This window comes from Panthera leo, chromosome A2 (assembly GCF_018350215.1).
Source record: "Panthera leo isolate Ple1 chromosome A2, P.leo_Ple1_pat1.1, whole genome shotgun sequence".
In the NCBI taxonomy this organism is placed as follows: Eukaryota; Metazoa; Chordata; class Mammalia; order Carnivora; family Felidae; genus Panthera; species Panthera leo.
Window position 1 is genome coordinate 5,343,388 of NC_056680.1, and position 14,192 is coordinate 5,357,579.

The 14,192-nt window shown below is 54.8% G+C and overlaps 1 protein-coding gene across 1 annotated transcript; it reads left to right on the plus strand.

The window, feature by feature from the left end:
* The first annotated feature begins 213 nt into the window (after window positions 1-213).
* Window positions 214-1,555, plus strand: ACTL9 (actin like 9). The gene is given in 2 exon segments (XM_042927409.1): window positions 214-1,186; window positions 1,189-1,555. Coding segments are annotated over 2 exon segments (1,248 nt in total). The 5' UTR covers window positions 214-282; the 3' UTR covers window positions 1,533-1,555.
* The last annotated feature ends 12,637 nt before the right edge of the window (window positions 1,556-14,192 follow it).

Below are 14,192 nucleotides of genomic sequence, written 5' to 3' on the forward strand. Positions count from 1 at the left end.
GAATAGAGGAGTATCCTGGCAGCTTTCTGGGATAGGCTCATCCCCTTCCCCTTCCCTTCCCCTGCATTGTGAAGTCTGTTGAAGGGGGCAGCCAGCAGGGTGATGATATGAGGGTGACAGGGTGATATGAGGGTGATGTCATAGACCACTGGTCCGTCCCCTCCCTCCGCATGTGCCTGCCCTGCTCGCGCCTCAGCCTTTTCTCCTCACACCCCTGCCCCCCCCCCCCCCCAGAGGAAAGCGGTCAGCCTTGCCAAGCAGCCCACCCAGCCACCCGCAGCCATGGACGCCAACCACTCCGGGTGCACGAAGCCCCAGCCCTCCCCAGAGGCCCCCAGGCCTGGCGCGAACCCCGGCTCAATCCTGGCGAACGAGACCCTGCAGCAGGAGCCCCCCAGCATGGTGGGCGACAGGTTGCCACCAAGGACCGGCGCGGTGGTCATCGACATGGGCACAGGCACCTGTAAGGTGGGCTTCGCGGGCCAGGCCCGGCCCGCCTACACCGTGGCCACCATCGTGGGCTGCCAGCCCAAGAAGCCGTCCTCCCCCCGGCAGGCGGCGCTGGAGACTTTCATCGGCGAGGCCGCCCGCAAGCGCCCGGAGCTGACGCTGGTGCAGCCGGTGCATAACGGCATCGTGGTGGACTGGGACGCCGCCGAGCTCATCTGGCGCCACCTGCTGGAGCACGACCTCCGCGCGGCCCCGCGGGACCACCCGCTGCTGTTCTCCGACCCGCCCTTCAGCCCCAGCACCAACCGCGAGAAGCTGGTGGAGGTGGCCTTCGAGTCGCTGCGCTGCCCCGCCACGTACGTGGCCTCGCAGGCCGTGCTGTCCGTCTACGCGCACGGGCGGGTCAGCGGGCTGGTGGTGGACGCCGGCCACGGCGTCACCTGCGCGGCGGCGGTTTTCCAGGGCTACAACCTGCCGCACGCCACCGAGCGCCTGGACCTGGCGGGCACCCACCTGACCGCCTTCCTGGCGGAGACGCTCCTCGGCCCGGGCCTGCCGCCGGGCCAGCACGACCTGGACACGGTCGAGGCCATCAAGCATCGCTACTGCTACGTGGCCCCCGACTTCCTCCAGGCGCAGGCGCGACCCGAGCGGGAGTGCCGCCAGACCCTGAGGCTGCCCGACGGGCGGACGCTCACGCTGGGCAAGGAGCTGTTCCAGTGCCCCGAGCTGCTGTTCAGCCCCCGGAGATGCCGGGGCTGTCGCCCGCGGGCGTCCCCGCCATGGCCGGACGGAGCCTTCACAAGGTGCCCCCGGAGGCGCGCGCGGACGTGGCCCAGAACGTGCTGCTCTGCGGAGGCTCCTCGCTCTTCCGGGGGTTCGAGGGCCGCTTCAGGGCGGAGCTTTTGCGCCGCCAGCCCCCGGAGGCCCACGTGGTGGTGGCGGCGCAGCCTTCCAGAAACTTCTCGGTGTGGAGGGGGGGCTCTATCCTGGCCTCGCTGCGCGCCTTCCAGGCCTGCTGGGTCCTGCGGGAGCAGTACGAAGAGCAGGGACCGCACATCGTCTACCGCAAATGCTACTGACCCCCGGCGGCGCGGTGGGGGCGGGGCGGGGGGGGGCACTAAAGCTTCCAATACCCAGCCGGCTCTGTCCTGCCTTGACCCAGGGCCCAGCCCGGTCCACTCCCGGGCCCGCCCACCCTGGCTCACCTCGGGTTCTGACCCCACCAAGATGTGCCTCCCGGACATCCTGCTTCTTTCCTGCCCTAACTCACCTCCCATGATGCAACCCCAGAAGCACCCAGTTCGGACTCCCTGAAACCCGCCCCTCCACGATCCAGCCCCAACGCGCCACCTTTTGTCCTAACCCTGTCACACCCACCTCCCATGATCCCTCCCCCGCCCCAAGGCACTCTCCGGCTGGGACCCCTCACCAAGCCCACCCCCAAGACATCCCCAGATTCTCACCCCCTAATCTCACCCCCATGATCTATTGCTTTTGATATAGACCTCCCCCTGCCAAGTTTCTCCTAAGCTCTAAGCCCCAGTCCACTCCCTACTATATCCCTCAAGGACCCCCAACCCATCTCCATAACCTGCTCCTCCCCAAGGAACCTGCACCAGGTGCTCCAGCCCCCCCCCCAGAACCCTCATGATGGAATAGAAGCACCCTCAGAATCTTGCCCCACTTCTAATCCCCAAACACATCCCACCAAGACACCCCTAGTTCAAGCACCCCAAATCCACCCCTTCATTGGTTTCCCCCATCTTATTATCCCAAGTACTCCCATACCCTGGTATTCTGAGCATCCCCCCCACAGGTGCTGAAACTCCGCACCCACCACAAAGACCCATGTTCTGATCTTGAAGGGTCTCCCCTGCACCAAAGCATCCTCCGGTGTCCAAAGCCCTTTCCCCAAATTGTATCCTCCCCCATAACTCTGTCCTCGCTGCATGATTTGTTCTCCCAGACTCCTTTCTTCCATCTCACACCCACCCCCCCACCTGTGCCCCCCAAAGAACACTATGTTCTGAACCCCCAGACCCCCCCCCCCCGGATAGCCCCACTGCTCTCAACTCTGTGTCTCCCCCAGAAATACTCCCACATGGCCTGCCTTACAGCACACCTCCTGACCCCACTCCTCAGCCCTTCACATCTTCTCAGGAAGGTTCCAGTCCCCAGGACCATCCCATGATCACCCTCACTAATGCCCTAGGCCCTCCCCTGTGTTCTGAGCCCCCTGAGTTTCTCCCCAAAGACACTCTCCTAGGGTCACCCCATGATGAACCCCTAGGACATTCTACCCCAGGATTTTCAGACTCCCTAGAACCCCACCGCCTACATCCAGCCCCCCTCCACACCCCACCCCATTAGTTGAGACACCCAACAGCCAGCGATATTCCTGAGGGCTGCCCAGCCCACCTGGGCTCCACCTGGACACTGGCTCCCTCCTGCCCCATACACAGGTCCCCAGGGGCCAAATGTCCTGAGCTGTCCCTCCATAGAGGCTGGGCATTCTCCCCAGAAGCCACCCTGGGTCCCCTCTCCTCCCTCCAACCTCATCCTTGGCCATGCTGAGTCCCTGCTGGAGGCAAGACCCTCTGCCTTCACACCATCCAGCACAGCCTAAACCTCAGGAACCCCAGCCTGCAGCCTGGGCGCGTCCTCCCAGCTTGATCAACAAAATAAGTACAAGCTGTCAGAGCTTGTCTTTGTCCACGATGGGTCCTCTTCCAAGGAGACATTGATTCATCCATCCAATTAGTCAGTATCTACTGAGCCTCTCTGTCTCTGTCTCCCTGAGGCTATTTTTGGTTTTTATTTGCTCACTTAGATATCTCTCTCTCCCTCTCCTTCTCCCTCTCTCCCTCCCTCTCCCTCCCCCTCCCTCCTTCTCTTTCCTCTCTCTTTCTCTCTCTTCCTCCCTCGTTTCCTCCTTCCTCAATCTGACTCACCTGCCAGCACTGTTCTTATGCAGGAATTTTCACGAGTGGAACCTCATTTATTTATGGAGCACTGAGACCATCACCCCATCCCCACCCCCACATCTGCCATCAGACAATGGGGGTGATTGAGGGCCCTGGTTATCCCCACCGGCCCTGTCCCACTGTCTTGGGGACTAGGCAGGGGCTCCGGTCCCATTCCTGGCCAGTAGGTGGTCCTTAGCTGCGGGGACAGTCCCCCAGTCAGGCCAGGATCTCCAGATCACCTTCAGAGTTGGACCCCCTTGTCTCACCGCGTCACCAGGCGGGCGGCCTCAATCTGCAGAACGCGCAGGCCAGGGGGTCGCAGGGTCCTGAGGCGAAACTTCCCATTCTTCCCGCAAGGGGGCACCACCTCCAAGCTCAAGGCACTGCGAACAAGCATCACTTTGAGAGCCACACAGACTGCAGCAAACCGGTCCTCCCAGACCTCAAGCGAGACCCACCCCGACAGCGATGTCAGGGCACTGCCAGTCACACACACACAAAAAGGGATGTGGCACAGGCTGGGTCCCGATGCTACAGGAAGTGAGGAGAAGCAGAAACCCCCACCACCCCTGGGCTGCTAAGTCAACTCTCATTTAGACCAGACTGAGGTCTCCCCAACTCCAAACCTCCCCTGATGCAGGAATTTTCTCTACAGCTCTCCTAACATGTGCCCCCACCTTGGCACACCCCCACGCGTAGGGAGCACCTCAAGTCTACTGTTAGGAAATTCACCTCCTCCCAGGAGTTGTGGGTAAACCTCTGCACTCTGCCTGCCACCTGCCCCCGCCCCCCCATACACACACACCCATGCGGACCATCTCTAGAAATGCATAAGAACTTAACATGCTCGGTACACAGTTGGGGCCAAATAAATAGTGATGGGGCTGCTGTTTCAGCTACAGTGTGCCCAAAACAGACCCCAAGCCCTCCAGCCAGCCAGTCAACTGGCCGCCAAAGGCCTGGAGACTGTCCTTCAAGGGCTTGAACAACAGGATCCCCCAAGTCACTGCCAGGGTCTCAACCCAGGTCCAGACCTTCTGTTCTTTGGGGGGCCCAGGGGTGGATGTATTTGGAGGAGGTGGGATCATCCCACCAGGCAAAGCACAGACTGGGTAGGATTAGGGTGAGGCAGGCGAGGGACACAGGGACAAAGGGCAGCCTCAATGCTCGTCTGTGTTTTAAAATGTGACAGCTTTGGGACAGCTGGGTGGCTCAGTCGGTTGAGCGTCCGACCTCGGCTCAGGTCCTGATCTCACGGTTCGTGAGTTTGAGCTCCACATCGGGCTCACTGCTATCAGCACAGAGCCCGCTTTGGATCCTCTGTCTCCCTCTCTCCCTACCCCTCCCCTGCTTGTGCTCTCTCAAAAAATAAATAAAACATTTTTTTCAAAGTTTAAATAAACAAATAAAAGTAAAATGTGACAGCTTTGTTCATTTTTACATTCATTTTGATTTTTTTTTAAATACTGCATGGATGCCAGGGGCTGGAGAGTGACTCAGGGGTACGTTTTCTTTTGGGGTGATAGCAATGTTCTGGAACTAGATGGTGGTGATGATTGCACAGCCCTGGGAATGGACTAAGGGCGAATTTTACGGTTTGGGAGACGATCTCGACGTCAAACACTGCACTGAAGTATGATTTGCCTTATGAGCCTTCAGGATCTAAACGCGCAGCATCGCGAACAGACAGCAATAGTGTATTATAAGCAGCAAACTTGCTAAGAGACTAGAGCTTAATTACTCCAACCACCAAGAAGAAATGACAATTATGCGAACCTAAAGAGGTGTGAATTATGCATCCCAATATGGTAGTACAACATCTAAATGTATCAAATGAACATGTGGCACCTTAAATCCACACAATGCTGGGGCGCCTGGGTGGCGCAGTCGGTTAAGCGTCCGACTTCAGCCAGGTCACGATCTCGCGGTCCGTGAGTTCGAGCCCCGCGTCAGGCTCTGGGCTGATGGCTCGGAACCTGGAGCCTGTTTCCGATTCTGTGTCTCCCTCTCTCTCTGCCCCTCCCCCATTCATGCTCTGTCTCTCTCTGTCCCAAAAATAAAAAAAATTAAAAAAATTAAAAAAAAAATCCACACAATGCTATCTATCAGGCGTATGCCCATTTATTTTCTTTACTTACTTATTCATTTATTTGGAGAGAAAGCACGCAAGCATGAGCGAGGGAAGGACAGAGAGAGAGAGAGAGAGAGAGAGAGAGAGAGAATCCCAAGCAGGATCTGTGGTATCAGCACAGAGCCCAACACGGGTCTTGAACTCAGGAATCTCATGGGATCATGACCTGGGCTGAAATCAAGAGTCCGACGCTTGACCAGCTGAGCCACCCAGGTGCCCCCAAACGTATGTCAATTTAAAAAGGAAACATTATTTATTTTGATTACTGAGATTTGGGGTACCCCTTAAATTTTGCTCAGAGGAGAGCCTCACCTACCTTGCCCCCATCCCAGCCTCCGAACAGAGACACTAGGGATGTGTCGGGGCGGGGGCTGAGACTGCCTGTTTGCGTGAGGCTGGCCCAGGAAGGAGAGACCGGAAGATCAGGCTCCTCGAGACCACTGGTGGCCGCAGGGCCTGCTTCCCACGGAAACCAGGAAATCGCCCACACCACTGCCCCACCCACGGTGGGGAACCTGCCGCTGGGCCCACACTCACCCCAGCACAGGGGGAGGAAAAGCATAATCCCCGAGAGGCAGGGAATCCTGGCTTTAGCAGAGCCTTTCAAACACACACACACACACACATACACACACACCCTTACCTTCAGCCTCACCTGGGCCTCCTGAAACTGCATGGACAGAGGGGGCCGCCGGATGTGGAGAAGAGTAGGGAAGGAGGGCTGGGCTGGTTGACGGGGCTCAAGATAAGGAGCTGACTGATTTCCCCCAAGCCCAGCTGATGCCTGGCTAACCAAGCCCCTGGGCAGTTCGTGGGAAAGGTGGAGCTGGCCCAGCTGGTTGGCAGCTACCCCACAGGGGGCTCATCTTACCTCCTGGGCCTTGCTCTGCACCCCCTTCTCTCCAGCCCATGCTTGCTACATAGGCCAGATTGCCACCCTCTTCTTCCCACGGGCTCCCAGTATCCCCACCTTCCCCTTCCAGCCTTCCCCCCTACCTCAAACCTCAGGAAATTTCTTCTGCACGAAGCAAATCTAACCAGGATCCCCCCCTACTCAATACCCTTTGTTGGTTCCCCATAGCCCTGGGGCTAAAGGAGTTTCCCAGCATCCCACTGACAGCCGGACCAAAGCCCTGCTAACCCCTCACAAGCTCCTCATTGCCCTCCCCGACACAGTCTATTCCTGCATGCCTTAGCACTTTCCCGCCCACCTCAGGACCTTTGCACAAGCTTTCCCCACTGCCCAGAACACTTTCTTTCCTCCTCTTTCCATAGTTGATGCCTATCCCCACTTCAGATCTCACCTCTGGGAAGCCCTGAATGACCACCCAGGTGGGTCAGGCCCACCAGCACCAGGCCTCAGTCCAACCTCACATCAGGATTGTACATTCTGTCTGCATGCGTGACCCAATCCGTGATGACTTCCAAGAAGGAGCCGGAACCGGCATGTAATAGGTTCTCAACCGACACTTGCCTGTTCGTGATTTCAGAACTTTCTGCCCAGTAGAAGAAAGACAATAAATGCAAAAAGAAATAAGAATTTCAGATCGTGAAAAAATGCCCTGGAGAAAATGCAACAGGGCGATGTGCCTGGTGGTCACAGAGGACCTGAGGAGATGAGGGAAGGGCATTCTAGGCAGAAGGAACCACAAGGCTAAGGGCCTGGAGGCAGAACCAGCCTGCAGTGTTTGAGAAACACAGCAGAGGCAGTGAGGGAGAGAGAGGAGGAGGTGAGAGCAGGGAGGGGACAGGACAGGTGGTGATGGCCTTACAGGCTATGACAATATTGAACTTTACCCGAGCTTTGCGATCTTAGAAAACAGAGAAGGTTAGGGAATCCCCCACCCTTTGTGTTCTGGGAAACTGCTTAGTGCAAGGAACAGCCTCCCATATGACTTAACTTAGACTCCCGGCAGACCCCTGTGATGGTTAGTTTGATGTGTCACCTTGACTGGATATTTGGTCAAACATTATTCCAGGTGTATCTGCGAGGGTGAGGGTGTTTGGGGATGAGATCATCATTTAAATCAGCAGACTGAGTAAAGCAGATTGCCCTCCCGAACATGGGTGGGCCTCATCCAATCAGTTGAGGGCCTCAACCAAAAAACCGACCCTCCTCAGAATAAGAGAGAATTCTACCTTCTTGATAGCCCTCAGACTGACTCACTGGCTCCCCCCCCCCCCCACCTCTGGACTTGAACTGAGACATCAGCTCTTTCTGGGTCTCGAGCCTGCTGACTCACCCCACAGATCTTACAGCTTGACAGTCCCCATAATCCCATGAGCCAATTCCTTATAATAAAGATATATGCCAAGCTATAGGTATACCTCTAGATAGATGGATATAGGTATAGATGTTTATCTGGCTATAGATCTGTCTATCTAGATAGACATCTGAGGCCTGGCATATAGATAAATAGATATACAGATAGGGATTTATAAATATCTAATATTTAACACACAGACATTATAGACATATAATATATAGAGATATCTATAAATATCTATAGATATAAATATATCTGTGTAGATATACAGATATATGTACCATATAGATACTGTATAGATTATAGATACATGGAGAGATATATGGACAAATAGATAGAATGATAGAATCACAGAGAGATACATACACACATCACCCTATGGCACCCTATCATTCTATCTCTCTGGAGAATCCCAGTGCAGATTTCCTTGTTCATCTAGGACAAGGCCAGATGTAGACCATCCAAATTCCTACTTTGCCTCAAAAGCGGGCCGCCGAACTGCTTGTCCCAACTGATCCATCAGAACACAACCCTTGTGTGTGTGTGTTTAAGTTTGTTTATCTATTTTGAGACAGAGAGGGAGCATGGTGGGTGAGGGGGCAGAGAGAGAGGGAGAGAGAGAATCCCAAGCAGGCACCACTCCGCGCAGAGCCCGACGTGGGGCTCAATCCCACGACTCCGAGATCACAACCTGAGCCGACACCAAGAGTCACTCAACCGACCGAGCCACCAGGCGTCCCTGGAGCACAATGCTTCTTAACCAAACTTTGGTTAAGCTCCTCGCCTTCCCCAGGGGCCCTGAACTTAGATGCCCTTCACCTGAGCCAACAGACAGCCCCCTCCAGAGAACAGGCCGGCCCCAGGGGGACATCCCACCTCCCCACACCTGGCTCTTGCTGTGTTTATTCAGTCCTCTCTATAAAAGAAAACCACTTTGTGCCTAACTCTTGAGAGGCTAGCAGGCCTCGTGGTCAGAGTGCTCACTCCCTTTCTCTCCTTTGTCCTTTTGCATAAAAGCTCTCCTGACCAAATCCAGATTCGTGTTTCACTCACAGCTGTGGGGAAGATTTTGGATTTTTTTTTTTCTAGGAGCAATAGGGAGCCATGGAAGGACTGAGAGCAGGCACAGGACACATCAGGGCAACTAACTGGATTCAAGAAAACTCTGGGGCGATGCAAGCTGGTGGCCGAGTTGGGAAGTAGACAGATTCAAGCTGTGTTTTAGGAGACGAGTGGGCGCAGCATGAGTTAGAGGCAGGTCTCTGGAGGTCCCAGAACCTCCTGCACCATAAATTCTAAGAGCATCGCAGTTTGTGGCTGGAACAGCCAAGGAAGGCGGCCCAGCATCTGGAGAAGTAGAGTAAGCTGGGGGTGGAGGGTGCCAGAAGGTCGTTTATCAGGGAGGCTTAGAACCACAAAGCATCAGACTGGGGAAACTGAGGCAGCAGGCCACATGGCAACCCTTCGGAGGCCGGCCGGCATGTCCGTGGCAGAACCAGGATTCAGACCCAGGTTCCCTGCCTCCCAGCCCCTGCTGGTGCCACTGCTCTCTCTGTTCCTGGAAGAACTGGGATTTGAATGACACCTGGGCTTGAATCGGGGGACAGGAGTGAGGGCACTCTGGGTTGGGGAACAGAGGGGACAAAGGTGTGGAGGCTGAGCAGGGAAAGTCAGAGGCCGGAAGTGCATAATAATAGCAGCTAGACTGTGTCAGGCCCTCCCTATTACCTCCTCCACTCCTCCCTCGGAGGCACGAAATGCTTATCTCCAGTCCACAGAAGGGGAAACTGAGTCCCAGAGAGGTGACGTGAGGCCTCAGAAGCAGTGGAGAGCCCTGGGTCTGGGGACCCAGGCTGGGGGGGGGGGCAGTTCCTAGCCTTTGACCCCTTCACAGCCCCCACCCAGGCCCCAAGACAGGAAGACAGTGGCCAGGAGAGCCCTGATAGAGGGAGGGGGAGGGGCAAGGCCAAACCACGGACAGGATTTCTCAGAATTTACAGTAGAAGGAGGGGAGGGGAGGCTGGGGGAGCCCCCAGGGCCCGCAGCAACGGGGAGAGAGTGGGCGATGGGGGGCCCACACCTGTGGCCTTAGGGGTGGGGGCCCCCACTCCCCTTCATCCTCCCACATCTTTGAGACTTCAGCCCACCCCAATCCCTGGCAGGGGGTGGGGGCCGCATATGGGGAGACCCCTGCACAGCCGGGCTCTGGCACAAGTGTGCATGCACGTGCTACACTCGGTGTGACACGTGTCCATGCGTGGCTCATGACACACACGTGCACACTCAAGCTAGGCTGCGTGAGTGTGCACATGCATGCATGTGACCCCCACCCAGGCAGGCCCAGGCATGTCGCCCGGCCACCCAGGCACCCCACAAAGCCAGGGGGCGGGATTGCCTCCCCCCAGCCCCCTGAGGGCCGGGTGTCCAGGCTGGGGTCCATCGGGGGTCCGTCCGGGGCGTCTCCTCCTGCACCCCCTATACCTGCTGCACAGGTCCCTGGTCTCTCTCTCCTTCCCGCTTCCCAGAGGCCCGTGTGTCCTCTGTCCTCGGGCATGGCAGGTCACTGGCATTGCTTTAAGTTGAGGTGATAGTCTCACAACATAAAATTCACCGTTTTAGGGGTGCCTGGCCGGCTCGTTCAGAGCTGCGTACAACTCTTGATCTCGGGGCTGTAAGCTCGAGCCCCGTGTCGGGTGTAGGGAATACTTAAAAAAAGCAAAATCTTAAAAAAATTATTTTTAAAAAGTTCACCATTCTACGGCGAACAATTCAGCAGCGTCCAGCACCTTTAGAGGGCTGGGCAGTCACCTGACACTGTCATCCTCCCCAGAGGAAACGTCATACCAAGTACACAGCCCCTTCCAGCTCCCCACTCCCAGCCCCCTCAGCCACCGACTGCTCCGTCTCTAGGGATTTGCATATTCTGGAAATTTCCTGTAAAGGGGATCACACAACACATGGCCTTTGGGGGTCCATGTTTTTCTTTTCACGCATGTTTGCCGGGACTCAGTCCAGAGGTCCTCCGAGGGGAGCTTCCCTGACCACCACCACTGCCCCCCCGGTCCCTGTCTGCCCCCACGTCCTGCTCATCAGCTCACAGCCCTCAGCATCATCTGACATAACCTGTCCGTCTACCTGTTCACCCAGAGTCTGTCCAGCTCCTTCCTGAAAGGGCAGGGGCCAACAGGTAGGGAGGGATTCGCTTCATTCTCTCTGGAAAGTTGCGAACGAATGAACGAATAAATGAATGAATGAGTGAGTGAATGAATGAATGGACGAACCGCCCATGTAACATCGTCCTGCTTCCTTGTCAAGCCTCGATTCAATTGGAGAGTACTTATCATCCACCTACTGTGTGACAGGCCCCACAAACCATCCCAAACACCAAGGGCACGGTACTGAACACAACAGAGAGGCCGTGCCTTTGTCCTCCAGGCAGGGACAGACCATCAAACCTGGTGACGCAGGATTTCACGGCAGTCCAAGCTGTCCCCGGGAGAATCAACTGTTCCTTTCCGCTAGGTTTGCTCACTCAACAAATATACATTGAGCACCTACTATGTGTAGGGGTCAATGCGAATCATCAGAGGTGTGTTAGAGTGGGAGTTCAGGGAAAGCCTTTGCTGGGACGGTAGCATTTGAGCCAAGACCTGAAGAAGGAAAAAGAGAGTCACACTTACTCAATGCAGGGAAAAGCATTGCAGCAGAGGGAAGAGCAAATACCAAGATCTGAGGCAGAGATCTTGGGAGAGAAAGCTGGCCGTGATGCAGGCACAGTGAGGCGGGGCAGGACACGAGGCAAGGCGCGTACCTCTCTAAGCCTCGGTCTCCCCATCTGTCAATGAGGATAATAATAACGAAGTCTTTCGCAAAGAGCAAGTGAGACAAAATTCAAGGCAATGGCTCAAGCCAGGAGGCCAGAAAACAAGCCCATTTGTCCTGGGCGACAGACCCCTGGGATCATGGTAATTATGGGGCATTCACACCTCCTGGCCTCGCAGGGTCATCCTCCCCACTGTCGCCAGCCAGAGCCACCTATCTCCAGATGATTCCCAGCTCTTCTGTATTACCTGAGCACCTCTCTCAACCTCAGCTGTCCCTGGTCCCCTCCTCGCTGACCTCCCCCACCTCAGCGGACCTTGGGCTTTCCGGTACCCCCATACACGCCTGACAGCCCGTCCCCACATGTTTGTCTCAAGTGGTTTTTAGTGGAAGGCAGCATGAACCCCCCCACACACACACCCATGGAGCAGCCCTCCTGCCCACCCCTCAGATCTCAGCAAGACTCAGAAACAGGGATGGAAGGGACACCTTGGTTCCGAGGGGAGGCAGCATGTGACTGCCTGTGGGGAGATGAGCCACACTGACAATGTGGTCAGTCACCCCCTTTCTCAGACACTGAGCCAGTTCCCCTGCACCGATGTGGTGGGTTTATTTATTTTCACTCAGCTTCACACACCACAGGATGGAAGGGAGGGGGGAGGAGGGACAGTTACAGCAGAAACACTCAGAAACTCCCCGGCACCCCCATCTCACTTACAGAAAAAGCCACGACCCACAGCTTCTGCATGACCTTCCCCATCACCTCCCTGTCCTCACCTCCTCCCTCTCTCCCCCTCGCTCACTCTTGCCTCACCCCCACGGGCCTCCTCCCTGTTTCTCACAAGGCACAGCCCTGCCCCAGGGCCTTATCATGGACCGCTCTCTCTTGCCTGGGCAGTGATCTTCCTCCAATACATACGGGTCCATCAAGCCTCTGCTCAAATATCACCTTCTCAGCGAGAAAAGGGACCCCCACCTCCCTGTTTCAATTATTGTAACACAGCCACCTGCCACCTCTCCCAAGCTCCCCCATCCCGCCTCTTTTTTCTCCATGACACTTACCAGCATGGATCCTACTTTTCTTGTTTATTTGTCTCCCCAACTAGGCTGCCAGCACCACGGAGGCAGAAACCACATCTATTCTGTTTACTGCTCTTTCCTGCACTTTGAACATGGTAGATGATCAATAAATATTTGCTACGTGAGTAAACTAATCTTTCAGATGAATGAATGAATGAATGAATGAATGGTTGTTCTGGTTGAGCCATAAGCTTAGCCCCGAAACCCCTGGTGACCAAAACAAAACCAGAAATGGGATTAGTTAGAGTCTCCATGGGGATAAACAATCCAGTTCCCAGGGGAAAGCCCTGTGCCAAGCCATATACGGACTGCCTCTCACTTAATGTCACAAGAAGCCTTTGGAATCCCTGTTTACTGGTAAGCAAGGGAGGCCCCGTGCTATGTATGAGACCACCCAGCCAGGATGGGGTGCTGCCCACCTCCCAAACCCATTGGCTCACCACTGCACCATCATTTCCCTATTAGAAGAATCACCTCAATGCTAGTAAAAAGTACAGATCCCAAAGCCTGTCTCCTGGAAAGTCTGATTCAAGAGGTCTATAACCTAAACGAGCACCTCTAGGTGATTCTTCTGATCAACGAAGTTTGAATAATGGCACTTCATGCAACAGAATGAGAGAGACAGAAAGAGGCTGGGCTAAATGCATGTGAAATGTAAAACTTGGAAACATTTACAGGAACACTTAAGAGACTATCTCTATGACCTTGAGACATGAAAGGATCCATAAACAAGACAAAAATGTACAAACCAGAAAAAAAGATGGATAAATTTGCCTACATCCCATTTTCCAACTTTTGCTGAAATAAAACACACCAGGAATAAGATGAAAAGGCAAGTCAGATGAAAAGTCTGTGATGTTCATATGTGACAACAGAAGCATATCTGGAATATATAAAGAGCTCTGAGAAATCAACAAGAAAAGGTAACTATCCCGACAGAACAGGCAATTCATAGAAGAGGAAATCCAAGAGGCCAACCAATTTTGGCAAAGATGTTTAACAGAGGAACACAGGTTAAACCATTTTATGTGCCCCCCCATAGGCAAAAATCAAACAGCCCATCAAAAACCAAGGGTTGGCAGAAAACAAAGCTCATTTACATACAAGGGATTGCAAATGGGCAATGCCACTCTGCAGAACACTTTGGCAATATCAAGGTTGAAGACAAGCACCCCTAAGATCCTAGGTTCTACTCCTGGGGATACGCCATCAGCAAAGTACAGCCAACAGGCCAAATCTGACCACATCTGTTTGGGGAAATAAAGTTTTATTAGAACACAGCTACACCCACTCATTTACATATTGTCTGTGGCTGCTTTCCCGCTACAAAGAGCACAGTAGACACAGCAATGCAGTGGCTGTTGACTCACAAAGCCAAAAGCATTTACTCTCCAGTCCCGTAAAGAAAATCTGCCAACCTCTGCTCTGAACCAGTGTTTCTCAAACTCTCATGTGTGCGTGAGTCTCCTCGGG